This window comes from Triticum urartu, chromosome 1 (genome assembly GCF_003073215.2).
Source record: "Triticum urartu cultivar G1812 chromosome 1, Tu2.1, whole genome shotgun sequence".
Taxonomy (NCBI): Eukaryota; Viridiplantae; Streptophyta; class Magnoliopsida; order Poales; family Poaceae; genus Triticum; species Triticum urartu.
This window is the reverse complement of record NC_053022.1, coordinates 346,631,899-346,649,902: the sequence shown is the minus strand read 5'-3', so window position 1 is coordinate 346,649,902 and position 18,004 is coordinate 346,631,899. Positions and strand designations below refer to the sequence as shown.

General features: G+C 46.1%; 1 protein-coding gene across 1 annotated transcript; it reads right to left on the bottom strand.

Annotated features, from left to right (window-relative positions):
* Positions 1 to 1,366: 1,366 nt before the first annotated feature.
* On the bottom strand, positions 1,367 to 5,794 carry LOC125511211. Its single transcript, XM_048676533.1, has 12 exons — positions 5,360 to 5,794; positions 5,107 to 5,209; positions 4,522 to 4,613; positions 3,857 to 3,961; positions 3,725 to 3,766; positions 3,548 to 3,643; positions 3,369 to 3,461; positions 3,092 to 3,208; positions 2,953 to 2,985; positions 1,994 to 2,044; positions 1,827 to 1,904; positions 1,367 to 1,735 (listed from the first exon to the last, which is right to left on the bottom strand). The coding sequence occupies exons 1-12, from the start codon at positions 5,576 to 5,578 to the stop codon at positions 1,637 to 1,639; spliced, it is 1,128 nt and encodes a 375-aa protein (XP_048532490.1). The 5' UTR covers positions 5,579 to 5,794; the 3' UTR covers positions 1,367 to 1,636.
* Positions 5,795 to 18,004: the final 12,210 nt, after the last annotated feature.

The following is an 18,004-nucleotide window of genomic DNA, read 5'->3' as shown; positions in this document are numbered from 1 at the left end:
CTAGATTCTCGCTCGTGCCTTGCCTCCTCTTCTCGCTCTCTTTGCGTATAAGTTAGCCACCACATATGCTAGTCGCTTGCTGCAGCTCCACATACTTGCCTTATCCTTCCTATAAGCTTAAATAGTCTTGATCGCGTGGGTGTGAGATTGCTGAGTCCCCGTGGCTCACAGATACTACAACTCCAGATGCAGGTCCAGGTGATTCCGCTCCAGGTGACGAGTACGAGCTCAAGTGGGAGTTCGACGAGGACTCTCAGCGTTATTATGTCTCCTTTCCCGACGATCAGTAGTGGTGCCTAGTTGGGGTTATCGATTCAGGGCCTTGTCGCATGTTGGGGGTCTTTTCTATTTTGGCACCGTAGTCGGGCCATGAGTGATTTGTATGATGAATGTTATTTATGTACTCTGATGTGACGTGACGAGTGTAAGCCAACTATGTTATCTTTCCCGTTTTATTATGTATTACATGGGATGTTGTAATGATTGCCTGACTTGCGACATTGCTTTCAATGCGGTTATGTCTCTAAGTCGTGCCTCGACACGTGGGAGCTATAGCCGCATCGAGGGCGTAACAGATATGTAGATGCAATCCGATCACTCGTTGCTAGATGAACTCCTAGATGGATCTTGGTGAAACCGTAGGAATTTTTTTGTTTTCTGCAACGTTCCCCAACAAAAATGCCTAGGTTCTTAACCATCGTGTATCATGTTAATCATGAGTGTGTCCTACAATATACATCGTAATGAAACTACCATCTCTAGTTGATCCAATGGCATATAGGGCAAGAATTAATGTACCATATCTTGGTCGGCCATATCATCAAACAACACAGCATGCCCGACGCCGGCCTTTCCTAACGTTGCCCGCTCCGTTGGAGTTGCGGCAAGTCGTACACCATACCCATGACACCGTCCTCTTTCGTCCAGCGATCCAGAATGCCCGCCCATTGGGAGGTTGGAACAAAGTCGGGCTCGGTCGACAGCTTCTTCCTTCTCACGGTCACGTGGAAGACACAAAGGCAGTTGCCAGACCTAACGCGCCCAAGTCCATGTCAGCGACCTTCACCAAAGTTGCCTTCTCCACAGCTTCCCAACACACACTACTGTCTGTATCGATCCCTTCAGGCGACGTTCTCCACCTTGCAAGAGACGACAGCCGAGAGCAATATGGACTCCGTCAAGGCATCATCCATGGCGGCAGTGGGGGCCAGGGTACTTCGTGTCAGTATCTATGACAGCAAAATCGGACGGCGGAGAAAGGGAGGGGAACACAAGAGGAGTGCAGTCGATTTGATGGATTTAGTCAATTTGGAGTAGGTCCGACCTGGGTGCCGAACAGCCTAAAATGAAGGACATCAACAAAAAGTAGAACATCATAACACTTCATTCAACAGTATTTGTCTTTACCAAGATATGAGTTGCAAGCCAAGCCGTAATTCACATCCAAGCCAAAGCTCATCTGCACCTGATGAATAGTAAATCCAAAAAAAAGTACAAAATTCTAAACTCTTTTGGCATAAAAAATGCTCAACTGCACAAGGAGCGTGCAAAGTTTCGCGGTATTTGGAAAATTTGAGGACCTCTAGGCAAAAATACAAAATTGGGTCCAAACAGTGTTCCTTTTCAAAGTTCGAATTTACTGTCCATGCCCAGGTGCATCTGGGCACCGAACAATATTTTGTTCTACAACAAGAGTCCACATCCTTCTGGGTCTTAAAATTCGGATACATGTAGCCTGCAAGGTGAACGAGGCATCGGTTTTCTTTAAGACGAATAAACATGTACAGTCACAGGAAATTTCGAGGATATGCAAGATGGATACATACTTGGAGATCCAACCCAATGTGTTTAGCAATCTCTATCTTCCTCATAATATACTCATTCCATGTCTTCTCTTTGTGAAGCTGAAATTTAAAATGAAGTTTAGTTGCAACTTCAAGAATAAAAAAGGAACTTGCAGACTGTACCAGAAGTCCAGAACAAGCATGCATACCTTGCTCGAAACCGCCATTGTAATTAACCTGCGGCCTTCATCCTCTGGAGTCTACAGCAATCAAATGTTTGTGCCATCGATATGAGATTTAAGAAGGTATACACAAATTAAAAGAAAACAATGACACACTATCTTCATCCCATATTGCGCGTATCGCAGCAGAGAGACGGTTTAAACTCACCCGAATACAGCACAAAAATTATAAGAAAACAATGACGCGATATCTTCTATATCTAAATAGTTAGTCCCTACTATTGGATTTCTCTGCAATTTTATGCAGCCACACCATTGCCAAATAGTAAATAGTAAAATTTGTTCGCTGTGTCTCCAAACAGGTGTCGGGATTGGCAACTTTACGCTGGGCAATCTGGAAGACTAGAAACAGGGATTGCTTCGAGCACAGACTAATACATTTGTCAGCTGAATTTATTTGTTTGTCCTGTTATCCTTCACAAGTGGGCAAAGCTCCAAACAGGCAATGACTAAGTTTCCAAGAGGATAAGCTGTTGAAACATCAAGAGGCTATTCACACACACAAAAAAACATCAAGAGGCGCTCCACCAATGGTGTGCCTAGAGAAGCAGATGGGACACCTGCGTCCAAAACCTGCCCTGATGATTGTATGGATAATTCACAGCAACTTGCCGATGTAATGGGCTATGTAACGTCTGATGTGTTTTGACTCTGTTTTGCAGTTTAGAACTGTTAGCTGCTAATACTTTCTGCTGGGTTGTGACTTGTGTGTGTTATATACACTAGTCAGTAACTAGTTTTCGCTTTAAGATTTTTAATTTTCTTTCTTTTGAACTGCTAGTGATAGTGGCAACTGTTGAACCTGTCTAGAACTAATTCTATTGTTGACTATAATGGAATCGAGAGGTAAGCCATCATTAAAAAAAAGCACAATCAACGATGTGATTCACTGTAAATTGCATATAATTTTTATATATCATACATACCTCATCAGAGATGTCTTCCACGCAAGTATCAAACTGGAATTTTTTTGAAAGGATTAGCAAGGATAATGCACGTCAATAATCAGAACTCAAGAGGATTAGGGCATAAATTGCAGAACCTCGGCCTAGAATAAGAACTTACAGTTGATTGCAAATGAGTATAGATACTAGTATTATCCAGTACAAATTGTATACACTTCTCCTGTCGAGGGAACATGTTCTCTTGCTGGACTTGGTCTAGAGCCTGTCTGAATGTAATCTGAGCAATGTTCAAGAAAGGAACATACATCAACAAGCATATACAACAGGCATGAACACAAACAGATACTATGGTCTTGTTTGTAAACACCAAGGTTTCATTGGATGAGTACACCACAAATGACAGCTCCATAGCATACATGCCAAGGTACGATGCTAACCTTTTGCTTAGTGAGACGTTTCCAAATCTCAAAAAGAAGAGGATCAATTTCTTCACGGTCAAAATAATCAAATCTCGTGTTAAAAATATGATCCTGAATAACAAGAGTGTCGATGTCAAATAAAACAAGAACTGTTGCTGATCTCAGGAATTACTGAAAAAGAAGAGAATATATTGTACCGTGTATGCAGTCAAAGCTAAATCAAAGCTCATGTGTGGAAAGTCTACCGCGATCTCCACTGCTTGCCAAAATCCTCTAGCTTCCATCTCTATCCACTAAAGAGCAAAGGGGTTATCATGGTATTATACTTCATTTGTACCTTTTACTCCACATGGTTTTCTTTAGGGTATGTTTACCTCAGGAGATCCTCGTTCAAATTTCATGTAACATTTAATCCACTGTCTCAAAAGATAAAGGTTATTGGTATCCCAGAAAGATGAAGAAATTAGCTTAGATTAAACCTTCATAGTACATCTGATGATGCATACCTTAATTTTCTTTGATATTTCTTCAAAGTACTTGAGATACTCTTCATCTGTTTCGTAGGTAGTAAACCATGAGCAGTACTTCTCCCAGTCAAGGTACCGCGTGCCCTGCACTCCCGAGGGGGAGAAGAAATAGATGACATACATTACTTAACGAATGGTTTCGATGCTATTAAACAGATCACTGTGCTAATTAAACTTCCGTACAATGTTCATCATCACTGAAGTGTTAAAACAAGGGACAGTTCTGAAGAAAACCAAAAGTTTCAAAAACATAGCTTGGACATCAGGGGAAATAGTGAATGTGTAACCGTGTGTCGATATTTCATACTTCCCACGGTCTCCAGGATGCAATTTCAATATTTGTTTGCACTTTCAGAACCACAAAACTTTAATATAGAGAAATTACTGTGTGAAGAATACCACAATGGCACTTTTGCATGATCAATCCAAATACATACAAAGGTGCTATCAATTATCAATATTGCTTCAAAACTGAATGCCCTGACAAGTATTTGCAACTAGAAGGAACACGGCATCTTATTTGGTCCAAACAGAAGTACCAGATTAGTTGAAATGCGCAATTGATTCACGTGTACTATATAAACTAAATGCTGAAGCTGAAGCTGAACTAGTCATCGTTATGAGTATGAGCGGATGCCACTTACATCTCCATTTTTAAGGACAAGGCGGTGGTAGTCACTCAAGTAGGAGTGGACCGAGTGGTCAGGGTTGAAGTACCAATCAATGGTGTCACCATGTGTTAGGGCTGCTGTCCATCAGTGTAGGCTGGCTTGGTTTAGTCTCACCTCGCTTACGGGAGGAGGCCATGACCAACTTATAAGGGAGAGTATCCCTCCTCCTTTCAGTCCGGGCTTTTGGGATGGAGTGAGCTCTCCACTGAATGTTGGCCCATGTGCGCATAAACGTCCAGAACGTAAGTAGAGTGTGGGCTAGATCGAGTTGGACGCTAACATCTGGTATCAGAGCCAGCATCGTCATGCCTTTCTGAGGGGCTTCTCAGGGGGATGGGATGTTAGGACTGCTGTCCATCAGTGGAGGCTGGCTTGGTTTAGTCCCACCTCGCTTACGGGAGAAGGCCATGACCAACTTATAAGGGAGAGTATCCCTTCTCCTTTCAGTCCGGGCTTTTGGGATGGAGTGGGCTCTCCACTGAATGTTGGCCCATGTACGCATAAACGTCCAGAACGTAAGTAGAGTGTCGGCTAGATCGAGTTGGACGCTAATACCATGGTCGTAGTCACTGAAGTAACACGTCTCCTCGAGAGCTTCCGGGGGGTATTCCTTTCTCAGAGTCATGTCATCCAGCTCATTCATGGACACTCCCTGTGCCATCTGCATGTGCAACAGAAACACAAGCCGTGAGAGATAAAAGTTCATCAGAAACTTGCAGGGGCATTGCAGATAAATTAGCAGAAAACAGACCGGATGTGCACACAAAGATGGGATATCAAGATGATAGGGGGAATGCGAGGAAATAATAACCTTGGATGCTCTGATGCGGTAGAGCGCAAGGCGCTCGTAGACCTCGCGCTGCTGTTCACTGTCAATCCTGGGCCCGACGATGGTTGTGGGACGAGGCCTGCTGGACAAAACAGCGAGGTGCCTGCAGAAATCCTCCTCGCTGACTCTGTAATCCTCCTGGTCCGCAAGCTCGTGTGATGAATCCGGTGGCGTCTGACGGTGTGAGAGACGGGCCTTCATCAGTGTCACCAGCGGCGGAGCCGAACTCTGGATCAAATTGAACGGGGGTCCTCCCGTGCCGCATCTCCGCCGGCAATCGAGATCATCGCCGAATCCAAACCCTATATAATATGTAATCGGCGGAAGGGGATTTCGCTTCTTCCCTTCTCGCCGGTCTCCTCTGTTGGAGGAATCCCTCCTCTCCCGGACAGTCCCTTTTTTCTTCTTTTTGAGACATATTCCGGACAGTCCCTCCCTTTCCACCTGTCTTATCCCTAAATAATTAAAACTCTGATAAATGTCACACGTGTGGCATAAAGTAATCCCGCCCTAATATTTTTTATGTCAATTTTTAAATTACCTAAAAATTTAGTTGTAAATCATGACAAGTTTTAAATTTTTTTAAAATGTCAGAGTGATGTTACTACATGCCACACATGTGACACTTATCGTTTGAGAATAATTAAGGTGGTTGCCGATTTGGGCTTGTGGGCCCATGACAACGGGGTATGCCCACTATGAACCTTTCAAAATATCCTAGAAGCTTTTGGACTACGGACCTTTGAGAAGACTCGTCATCTATCATTTTGGAACCTTTCAGAACATCTGACACGGGATACTTAGTACCTCGAAACACTTCCAAACACTTCTAAAATTATATGAAACGCTTTTGAAACCCTTCTCTCTCATTCTCTTTTATCTCAGGCCTTTTTTGGTTCATAGGATAGGATTATTGTAGGAATAGGAATTTTATAGAAAATGAGATGACATGTATCTCAAATCTTATAAGTAGGAATAAGAAACGAGATGTCATTTGGTTGACACCAAAAGTATTTTTTCATTGAGTCTAGGCTCATTTTTATTTTTCTATGAAATGTGAAGGATAGGAACCAATCCTATGTAGAAATAGGAATCCATTCCTATGAACAAAGGGCTTTGAAGGAAAAAATCCTATAAGAATCCTATCCTCCAAACCAAAAGAGGCCTCAATGGTACTTCTATGTACTGCTAATCATTAAGCGTGTGATCCTATATATTCAATAATATGAACATGTCTAAGACACCTTCCAGTTAATAATTATTGGCCAAATATGGACACTCATAATGGTTCCCACATAGATTGTTATCGATCGAACCATATGTTATCATATACGATTCTCTTTATCTCGCGATAAGTTACAAAACTTGAGGCGAGACTTTTAGGATATCCCCATGATTAATACCTTGATCACTATACATGGTTATCCTTGTTATCAGTTTGTACTCTTTTCTCTATATTTTAGTATCATTAGCCACAGTGTTTGGCCAGATGATGATGGACACAGTAATGCTAAGTGGGCCCAGAGTGTATCTCTCCATCACTGGAGGGGCAAATCGCAGTCTTGAACTACCGAGAATCATGAAATACTTTTCTGGTATACCCAAAAGTTACCTTTATAATTACCCAGTTATAGAGCAAAACCCCAAAGCAATCATCCGGTATCTATATTCTCATGGGCTAAGGACACAAGTAGTCCTGGCCATCCCTCGGGCCAGGCCGGGCTTCGGGCCGGGCCAACCGAAGCCCGACACAAAAAACCCAGACCCAAGCCCGACCCAGCCTGGCCGTCGGGCCTAAAAATCGGGCCCGAGCCCGGCCCATCATGTTAAAAGCCCACCGGGCCTCGGGCCGGGCCTCTTCCTTAAACAGCAAAAACGATGGGCCCGGGCCCGACCCAGCCCATGCTTCGGGCTCAAAACCTAGGCCCAAGCCTGACCCATGGACAAGGTCGGGTCGGGCCAGGCCGGGTCGGGCTTTTTCGGGCCGGGTTGGGCTTTTTCGGGCCGGGTATGGCCAGGACTAGACACAAGTAAACATTAACAATTTATATGAGAATACCGATAACATATCAACGACGTGGCCTCATTGTACTCCCTCCGTTTCAGTTTACAAGTCCTGCGCGTATACCTAGGTTGCTAATTTTATCACCCTAGCTAATATAAACTATATAACACAAAAATATACCGTTTGAAAATAGAACATCTGAAGTTTATATTGATGTATTTTTTGTAATGTATGACTTGTATTAGGTTGGTCAAATTGACGACCTAGGGGTACGCACACGCCCTATAAACTGAGAGAGAGGGAGTATTTCGTAAGTTAGGTCTATCCAACACCATTGTTACTCTAACAACGTGTCCTCATTATTGTAATCATCGTTTTTACATCAACTATGTCCATGGTTAGGAAAACTGAACCATCAACGATACATGAGCTAGTCCAAAGGCCTGACTAGGGTTCTTTTTGGTGTTTATCTTTGAGCACATGCAATTAGATTTTCCTCCTAATCTCATGTTCAAGAACCAATGTAATTCTAAAATAGAAATATAAACTTAATTATGAACATGGAAATAGAATACTAAGAACTTTATTATTACCTCTAGGGATTCTTCAAACAACAAAAGCTACCTCCCTCCCTTGCACAACATGGACAGGAAAGTAACGAAGATCGCCTTAGTCATGTCGATGAGGAGACACTTAATCATTGTTGCATCTATCTGTTAGGAGAGGAATAGTGATGGTGTGTATGATACAGAACCACAGTAGTATGCGCTTAGCTATACTCGCTCTACCCACACATAAAAACATATAAAAGTGGATTAGTTATTTAAATCCATAGTAGTGCAATTGCATTATTAAGTAACATACATTTTTAGCGGCGATCCCACTCTCTGAGAATGCCTTCATTACTCTCTTGTTAGCTACTTCCATTCTTGCGCACTTCAATTATGTGAGACACACTTGCAATATTTCCAATTCTGTATCGCTTTTGCTTCGAATCACAATTAACATGTAGGCACATTCTGATAAACCTCTATAAGCGGCAATGACCATTTTGTAACTCTCTGTGGGATCAATACTCTTACTTCAAAAAGGCTACAACTCAACCCCGTGCACTCAGAAGACATCACGTGCGCATCTACTCCATTTGCATTTTGGAGCAAATCTAATGGATCCCATGCAATCTCATGTTCGAAGACATGGCGCAGGACTTCGGGATGGTAGTTCGGCACCATTGTCGCTGTCTCCCAGAAGAACAAGATTATCATCGCAAATCACCTTGTGTCTGTATTTCACAAAGCACCTTGACATGCATGTGTATTGACCACTCAATCCGCACGTCAACCGCAAATCTGTTGGAAGTGACCACTGGTCTGAGATACTCCGTAAAAATATGAAAAAGCTCCAAAACAACGTTGCGCTGTGGTGGGGCATTTCGAAAATAACTTTCCCAATTTCCCAAAGGAGAAACATGCAACAGTCTTCTCCTTTGACGACATGGTGTTGCCTCTCTGGAAGGCTTTGGGTCCAGTGAGTCATTCCCTAAACTTAGAGGGGGTGATGTCGTCGACGAATTTGGAGCTTGAGGACAACTTTGAGGAGCACCGGTCCAGGGTGCCAGACGTAGTCATCAATGCGGTAGCTACAATCGTCAAGCCGTTGTTTGTCTCATGATACGTCCATTTTGCATCATGCTTTTTATATTGATATTTAATGCATTATGGGATGTTATTACACATTATATCACAATAATTATGCCTATTTTCTCTTATTTTACAAGGTTTACATGTAGAGGGAGAATGCCGGCAGCTGGAATTCTAGGCTGGAAAAGAAGCAAATATTAGAGACCTATTCTGCACAACTCCAAAAGTCCTGAAACTTCACAGAGCATGTTTTTGGCATAAATAAAAAATATTGGACGAAGAAAGTACTAGATGGGGCCACTAGCCAGCCACAAGGGTGGAGGGCGCGCCCTACTGGAGGAAATGTTCCCTAGAGGCAATAATAAAGTTGTTATTTATATTTCCTTATATCATGATAAATGTTTATTATTAATGCTAGAATTGTATTAACCGGAAACTTAGTACATGTGTGAATACATAGACAAACAGAGTGTCCCTAGTATGCCTCTACTTGACTAGCTCGTTAATCAAAGATGGTTAAGTTTCCTGACCATAGATGTCGGTGTCAAAATCGGCGGATCTCGGGTAGGGGGTCCCGAACTGTGCGTCTAGGCGGATGGTAACAGGAGGCAGGGGACACGAAGTTTTACCCAGGTTCGGGCCCTCTTGATGGAGGTAAAACCCTACGTCCTGCTTGATTAATATTGATGATATGGGTAGTACAAGAGTAGATCTACCACGAGATCAGAGAGGTTAAACCCTAGAAGCTAGCCTATGGTATGATTGTATGTTGTCCTACGGACTAAAACCGTCCGGTTTATATAGACACCGGAGAGGGCTAGGGTTACACAAGGTCGGTTACAAAGGAGGAGATATGCATATCCGTATTGCCTAGCTTGCCTTCCACGCCAAGTAGAGTCCCATCCGGACACGAGACGGAGTCTTCAATCTTGCATCTTCATAGTCCAGCAGTCCGGCCAAAGGATATAATCCGGCTGTCCGGAGACCCCCCAATCCAGGACTCCCTCAGTAGCCCCTGAACCAGGCTTCAATGACGATGAGTCCGACGCGCAGTATTGTCTTCGGCATTGCAAGGCGGGTTCCTCCTCCGAATACATCACAGAAGAATTTGAATACAAGGATAGTGTCCGACCCTGCAAAATAAGCTCCACATATCACCGTAGAGAGAATAATATTTCCACAAATTTAATCTGCTGACACGTTTTGGCAACACGACATTATGTCATGGCCCGGTGATTATTCGAACCGTTTCCTTTAACTAGCCCCGCACATAACGCGAGGCAGTTTTTTGACATGTCCTGTCAAAGCAGAGATCGTGTCCCCTTATTACGAGATTCTCATCAATATGGGCGTGGGTAACCCAACCGCGCCATCGATTACGGCGCTTGGGGGATAAGCGAGTTTTACCAGGCTAATGGGGACTCCTAGTTTCGTCCGCCCATATAAAGGGATAAGGATTCACCTTTTCATCCACGCCTTCTTCCTCCTTTGCTCATCCATTTTTGCACACTCGAGCTCCAGCGCCCAAGTCCGCATTTCCCACCTCGACCTTCTCAACCATGTCCGGAGCGGGAGGCAGGTGGATGGTCTCCTCCGTCACGGAGGGACACGTCAAGAAGCTAAGGAGAGCCGGATACCTGCCCGATGATATCGCGCACCGGCTCCCAGATGAGGGGCAGCTCATCCCCACCCCCAGGCCCCATGAGAGGGTAGTGTTCCTTAACCACTTCCTCCACGGACTGGGATTCCCTCTCCACCCATTCGTCCGGGGGCTCATGTTCTACTACAGCCTGGATTTCCATGATCTGGCCCCGAACTTCATCCTCAACATCTCGGCGTTTATCGTCGTGTGCGAGGCCTTCCTTCGCATCAAGCCCCACTTCGGCTTATGGCTGAAGACCTTCAATGTCAAGCCGAAGGTAGTGAGCGGCCGCCAGGTGGAGTGCGGAGGCGCCATGGTGGGCAAGATGCCCAACATCACATGGCTCGAGGGCTCCTTTGTGGAGACCATAAAGGGGTGGCAATCGGGGTGGTTCTACATCACCGAGCCGCGTGACCCTAAATGGGCAGCGGCCCCCGAGTTCCGATCTGGCTTCCCCACGCGGCTCACCTCCTGGCAAGAGAAGGGCCTGTCCTGGGGTAGTTCGGGGGAGCTGACCGGACTCCAAACATGTATTCAAAACATGGTGAACAAGAAGCTCAAACTTGTCAACGTAGTTCAGGTCATGCTCATCCGCCGGATCCTCCCGTGCCAACAACGGACTTTCAACTTGTGGGAGTTCAACCCGGCCCAGCACCGAACTCTGAATAGGCTCTTCGACACAACTCACGAAGATGCCTGGAAGGTGCTATTCAAGAGTGCCGAGGTTCCCCCTCCCACGACCGCGGATTCTGCGCGAAGCGCCAAGCCAGCGCAATAAGATGTTTTACCTCTCACATGATACTTGTTTTTCATAGTTTGACTCTATGCGGGATCTAAGCTCCCGTACCTTTGACAGGACTGGTAGGAGACGGCCGGACAAATTGACTGTCTGGCTCCTTTGCCCAAAGGCCCAGCAGACGCTCTCCTGACGAAGATGCTGACTCCGGCTCCTTACACGGTGCTGGAGAAGACCAAGAAGGCCAAGGGAGCCCGAAAGAGTTCCCGACGCCAGGCGTCATCGGACTCACCGTCCGATGACTCTGCAGCACACTCCTCCCCCGAAGACGAGGAGGAAGAAGAAGATGCTCCCCCTTCAGTCGGGGGAGACAAGAAAAGGAAGGCCACCCCAACTGGGGAGGCCGGAGGGTCCAAGAAGGGAAGGACTCTCCTTCCGGACAGTTCCACCACCGCCGCCGAAGGCGAAGACGAGTGGTTGCCTAGGGCCAAGCCCCTGGGGAGGGCGTAAGTATTCGGATACCAGAGTAACTCATAGCATTCCTTTGTCGCACTGCTTTCCCTAACGCCGAATATGATGGCTAACCTGTTCGCAAAAGAGAGCGAGAAGAGAAGGCAAAGCACGAACGAAGAACTATAGAACAACCTACGTCAAACATTACTCCAACCCCGTGTTCACTTCCCAGACTCCGCCGAGAAGAGACCATCATGGTAACACACGCGGTTGATTCATTTTAATTAAGTTAAGATTCATGTTATCTACAACCGGACGTCAACAAATTCCCATCTGCCCATAACCGCGGGCACGACTTTCGAAAGTTCAAATCCCTGCAGGGGAGTCCCAACTTAGCCCATCACAAGCTCTCACGGTCAACGAAGGATATTCCTTCTCCTGAGACATTCTGATCAGACTCGGCATCCCGGTTCTATAAGACATCCTCGACAAGGGTAAAACTAAACCAGCAACACCACCCAGATGTGCCGACAAATCCCGATAGGAGCTGCACATATCTCGTTCTCAGGGCACACCGGATGAGCAAGACGTCGGGTAGGCCAGCCCAGAGTTGCCCCTGGTAGCCCCGGACATCGCTCAGTTGGACCAACACTTAGAGAAGCACTGGCCCGGGGGGTGTTAAAATAAAGATGACCCTTGAGTCCGCGAAACCCAAGGGAAAAAGGCTAGGTGGCAAATGGTAAAACCAATGTTGGGCATTGCTGGAAGAGTTTTATTCAAGGCGAACTGTCAGGGGGTTCCCATTATCACCCAACCGCGCAAGGAACGCAAAATCCGGGAACATAACACCGATATGACGGAAAACTAGGGCGGCAAGAGTGGAACAAAACACTAGGCAAAAGGCCGAGCCTTCCACCCTTTACCAAGTATATAGATGCATTAAGATAACAAGATAATATGGTGATATCCCAACAATAAACAATGTTCCAACAAGGAACGATCTCCAATCTTCACCTGCAACTAGCAACGCTATAAGAGGGGCTGAGCAAAGCGGTAACATAGCCAATCAACGGTTTGCTAGGACATGGTGGGTTAGAGGTTTGTCATGGCAATTTGGGAGGCATGATAAGCAAGTGGTAGGCATCGTAGCATAGGCATAGCAAAAGAGCGAGCATCTAGCAAGCAAAGATAGAAGTGATTTCGAGGGAATGATCATCTTGCCTGCAAACTTGCCAGAGTTGACTTGATCCTCGTAAGCAAACTCAACGGGCTCCTCGTTAGCGAACTCGTCTCCCGGCTCTAGCCAAACAAGACAAACAAGTGAAAGGAACACAATCAACCACGTGCAAAGCTCAAACAAACATGATGCAAACATGGTATGCTAAGCGGGATGCAATATGTGATGCATATGCAAGATTTGACAAGGAATTATTGAACCTGTGCTCAACTTGGAAATCCAAGAGTGCCATTGGAAAGATGAGGTGATTTTGGTTGAAATCGATATAAAGATCACCTGAATCGGATGCACGGTTTGGAAATGGCAAGCAAAACAAATATGGCACCGGTCTGCGATAAACAGCAAGTAGCCATCTAAAAGCACCAAGATAATTATGCTACATCACTCAAACATGACAACCAAATACATGGCAGGGATTCAATCATAATGCTTGACAAAATATGAACACTGAGCTACGGCTAAATCATCCATTAACAGGTTCAAACAAGCATGGCAAAAATGCAAACGATGACAGGTTTCAGACTTAGTGAAATTAACACAAGTCTGGAATCTAACATCAGGTAGCACACTTTGGAGCATGAGAACTATATGCTACAGGAACTTAACATGGCAAAGCAAGGCATGGCATGAAGCTACTCAAAGCACTTAACAAAAGTCCCTTAGTAACCTTGAGCCAAAAGGGATCATAAAATACAATTGCGAGTATGCGAACATGGCAAAAACATAAACAAATCTCAGACTTAGTGAAAAACTGGAGCATGCAAATCTGTTAACGAGTAGGCATGTTTACGAGCTCGATGCACTCACTACAGAGCAAGGCATGACAAACAAAGCATACACCCATCAAGAATACATAACATAGAAGCTAGACATGGCAAGAACAACAACATAGCATGCACGGATCAATAACAACATCCTCGGCAAAATCGCTAACAAGTAAACAATCTGCCAGGATTCACGAAATAGCAAAAGTAGAGCTCGATTGAATCAAGCTAGGGTGCTCCATAAATGCAAACAAATACATGGATGGATAGAGCACCACAATGTTAACAAATCATCCTTACTGATCATCCTCAAAAGAGGCATGGATCACTAGGAAACAACATGAACATATGGCATATTGACAAAATCAGATCAAGGACTTGGTGAAATTCTAAGTCCCTGAAATCAGCATTAACGAATGCACAACTTTGCAAGCTTGTGCTAGTCACCACACATATCACAAAAATACATGGTAAGCACCTCTGTAAAGATGGCATGGCATATAACAAAACTCATGTAGAGCTCAGGAGCATATCATGCACACATTAATCATGGCAAAAATGACAAATAGCTATTTGATGCAGCAGATCTGACAATTTAACCATATAGCTCTCTTCCAACAGCATTTCGGGCATCAAGATGAGCTCAAATGAAATGATGTACTCTCTGACACTAACATTTTGATATGCTACATGCGCAAATCGGAGCTACGGATGCGGAGTTACGACATGAGCAAGAATGCAAAAAAAATACTAGGGAGAGGGAAAAGTCAACCCTCTAGGGTTTCACTGTAGCTCGGATCTGGATCGCGGTGGCGCGCACACTGAGGTTCATCGGCGAGGATGGCAGCGTGGCGACCGGAGCTGAGGGAGCTCGCCGGCGTGGAGGGGCTCGTCGGGGCGGCGCCGGCTTGCCGGGGCGAGGAGGCGGCGCTGATGGCGGCGGACGTCGGCGGCGAGGTAGCCGCGGTGGGGGCGGCGAGGTGCGGCCGGTGTGGGACGGAGCTCGGCTCCAACCGGCGAAGTGCGTGGCGGAGGCGGCCGGCGCACGGAACGAAGACGGCGGCGCGGCGAGGGCCTCTCGGGCGCGGTCGGCGGTCGGGAAGAGGAGGCGGGGCCCGGTCACGGGGGCAGAGAGGGCCGGCCTTGGGCCCGACGGGCCTTGGCGGCGGCGGCGGGAACGGGTGCCACGTGGCACGCGGTTACAGGCTGGGCGCGCCGGCGCGGGCGGTGGACATGTCCGGCCCGACCGGATCTCGTCCGGCGGCGCGAGGAGGAGATTTTAGGGTTTGGGGGAAGAAGACCCGAAAATCTCGGGAGAGGATCTATATATAGGCATAGAGGGAGCTAGGAAGCTCCAAATGGAGTGCGGTTTTCGGCCACGCGATCGTGATCGAATGCTCTAGATGATGGAGAGGGTTTTGGTGGGTTTTGGGCCAAATTGGAAGGGTGTTGGGCTGCAACACACACGAGGCCCTCTCGGTCCCTCGGTTAACCGTTGGAGTATCAAACGAAGTCCAAATGGTACGAAACTTGACAGGCGGTCTACCGGTAGTAAACCAAGGCCGCATGGCAAGTCTCGGTCCAATCCGGAGATGTTTAACCCCCACACACGAAAAGAGGTAGAAAGGACCACCGGAGGAGATAGGAGCGCCGGAATGCAAAACGGACAATGGGAAAAATGCTCGGATGCATGAGACGAACACGTATGCTAATGCAATGCACATGATGACACGATATGAGATGCATGACGACAACAACACACGGAGACAAAAACCCGAACCCGAGGAAAATAAAATAACTTAGCGCCGGAAACAGCAAGAGTTGGGATACATATAAGGTAAATTACATCCGGGGTGTTACAACACTCCACCACTACGAAAGGATCTCGTCCCGAGATCTAGGACTGGAAAAACGCCGGGTACTCAGAACGGAGGTGATCCTCGCGTTCCTAGGTGGCTTCACGGTCGGAATGGTGTGACTACTTGACTTTGAGGAATTTGATTGACTTATTGCGAGTCTTGCGTTCAGTCTCTTCAAGAATAGCAACGGGGTGCTCACGATAAGAAAGGTCTTCTTGGAGATCAAAGTCTTCGAAGTTGACGGTGCGGTCAGGGGTCTTGAAGCACTTGCGGAGCTGAGAGACATGGAACACGTCGTGTACATTTGCAAAGTTGGGAGGAAGCTCGAGTTGATAGGAGAGATCGCCTCTCTTGCTGACGATCTTGAAAGGACCCACGTATCTAGGGGCAAGCTTCCCTTTGATACCGAAGCGACGAGTACCTTTCATTGGAGAGACTCGGAGGTAAACATGGTCTCCGATCTCGAAATCCAAATCACGATGCTTACTATCATAGTAGCTCTTTTGGCGCGATTGCGCTGCTTTGAGGTTATCACGAATGACTTTGCACATCTCCTCTGCCTCTGTGATCATATTTCCAAGAAGTTAACGTTCACCGGTCTCCGACCAGTTAAGAGGAGTACGACACTTCCTGCCATAGAGAATTTCAAATGGGGCCTTGCCCGAACTTTCTTGAAAACTATTGTTGTAGGAGAATTCGGCATATGGAAGACAATCTTCCCACTTCATACCGAAGGAGATAACGCAAGCCCTGAGCATATCTTCGAGAATCTGATTGACACGCTCGACTTGACCGCTAGTTTGTGGATGAAAAGCTGTGCTGAAGCGGATGTTGGTGCCCAAGGCCTTCTGAAAAGAATCCCAAAACTTGGAGGTAAAGATGCTGCCACGGTCTGAAGAGATCAACTATGGAATGCCGTGCAAAGAGACGATCTGAGAGGTATACAGCTCCGCCAATTGAGCTGCAGTGATAGACTCTTTGATAGGCAGAAAGTGAGCCACTTTAGTGAGCTTGTCGATGAAAATGAATATAACATCATTGCCATGCTTGGACTTTGGAAACCCAGTCACGAAGTCCATATCAATGTGGTCAAACTTCCATTCTGGAATGGCAAGAGTTTGGAGGAGACCAGATGGTCGTTGGTGTTCTGCCTTCACTCTTCTGCAGACATCACATTCATTCACGAACTGAGCAATCTTGCGCTTCATTCAAGTCCACCAATAAGCCTGCTTGAGGTCCTGGTACATCTTCGTACTCCCAGGGTGGATGGAGAGGAGTGAATTGTGAGCCTCATTCATAATAACTTTACGAAGGTCACCTTTAGGCACAACAATGCGATCCTCGAAGAAGAGAGTATCCTTGTCATCCAGGCGATAGCACTTGTACTTGGGTGGACTCTTGGCAATCCCAATCTTCACCTTCTTCACCATAGCATCAAGAAGTTGAGCCTCGCGAATCTGATCTTCCAAAGTAGGAGAGACTTGAAGGTTGGCGAGGAAACCTTGAGGAACAACTTGCAGATTGAGTTTGCGGAAAGCTTCACAAAGCTCGGGTTGGTAAGGCTTGAGAATCAGACTGCTGCAGTAAGCCTTCCTACTCAAAGCGTCAGCAATCACATTGGCCTTGCCTGGAGTATACTCGATGCTCGGATTATACTCTTGAATCATTTCGACCCAACGAGTCTGCCTGAGGTTGAGATTAGGCTGAGTGAAGATGTACTTGAGACTCTTGTGGTCAGTGAAGATGTCCACTTTTCTTCCCAATAAGATATGTCTCCAAGTCAAAAGAGCATGCACAACTGCCGCCAACTCGAGGTCATGAGTGGGGTAGTTCTTCTTGTTGGGCTTCAACTGGCGAGAGGTATAAGCCACAACTTTCTTCTCTTGCATCAACACTGCACCAAGGCCTTGAAGAGAGGCATCGCAGAAGACCTCATACGGTTTGGATTCATCAGGAGGAGTCAGAACTGGAGCAGTGACCAATTTCTCTTTCAAAGTGTTGAAAGCGATGTCACATTCCGGAGACCAAACGTACTTGACGTGCTTTTGGAGAAGGTTTGAAAGAGGCTTCACGATCTTTGAAAAGTTCTCAATGAACCTTCGACAGTAGCTTGCGAGACCAAGGAAGCTGCGGAGTTGCTTCACGTTCTGAGGTGGTTCCTAATTCACAATTGCAGACACCTTCTTAGGATTTACCGCTATGCCTTTGGCAGAGATGATATGACCAAGATAGAGAACCTCATCGAGCCAAAACTCGCACTTTGAGAACTTGGCGTAGAACTAATGTTCCCT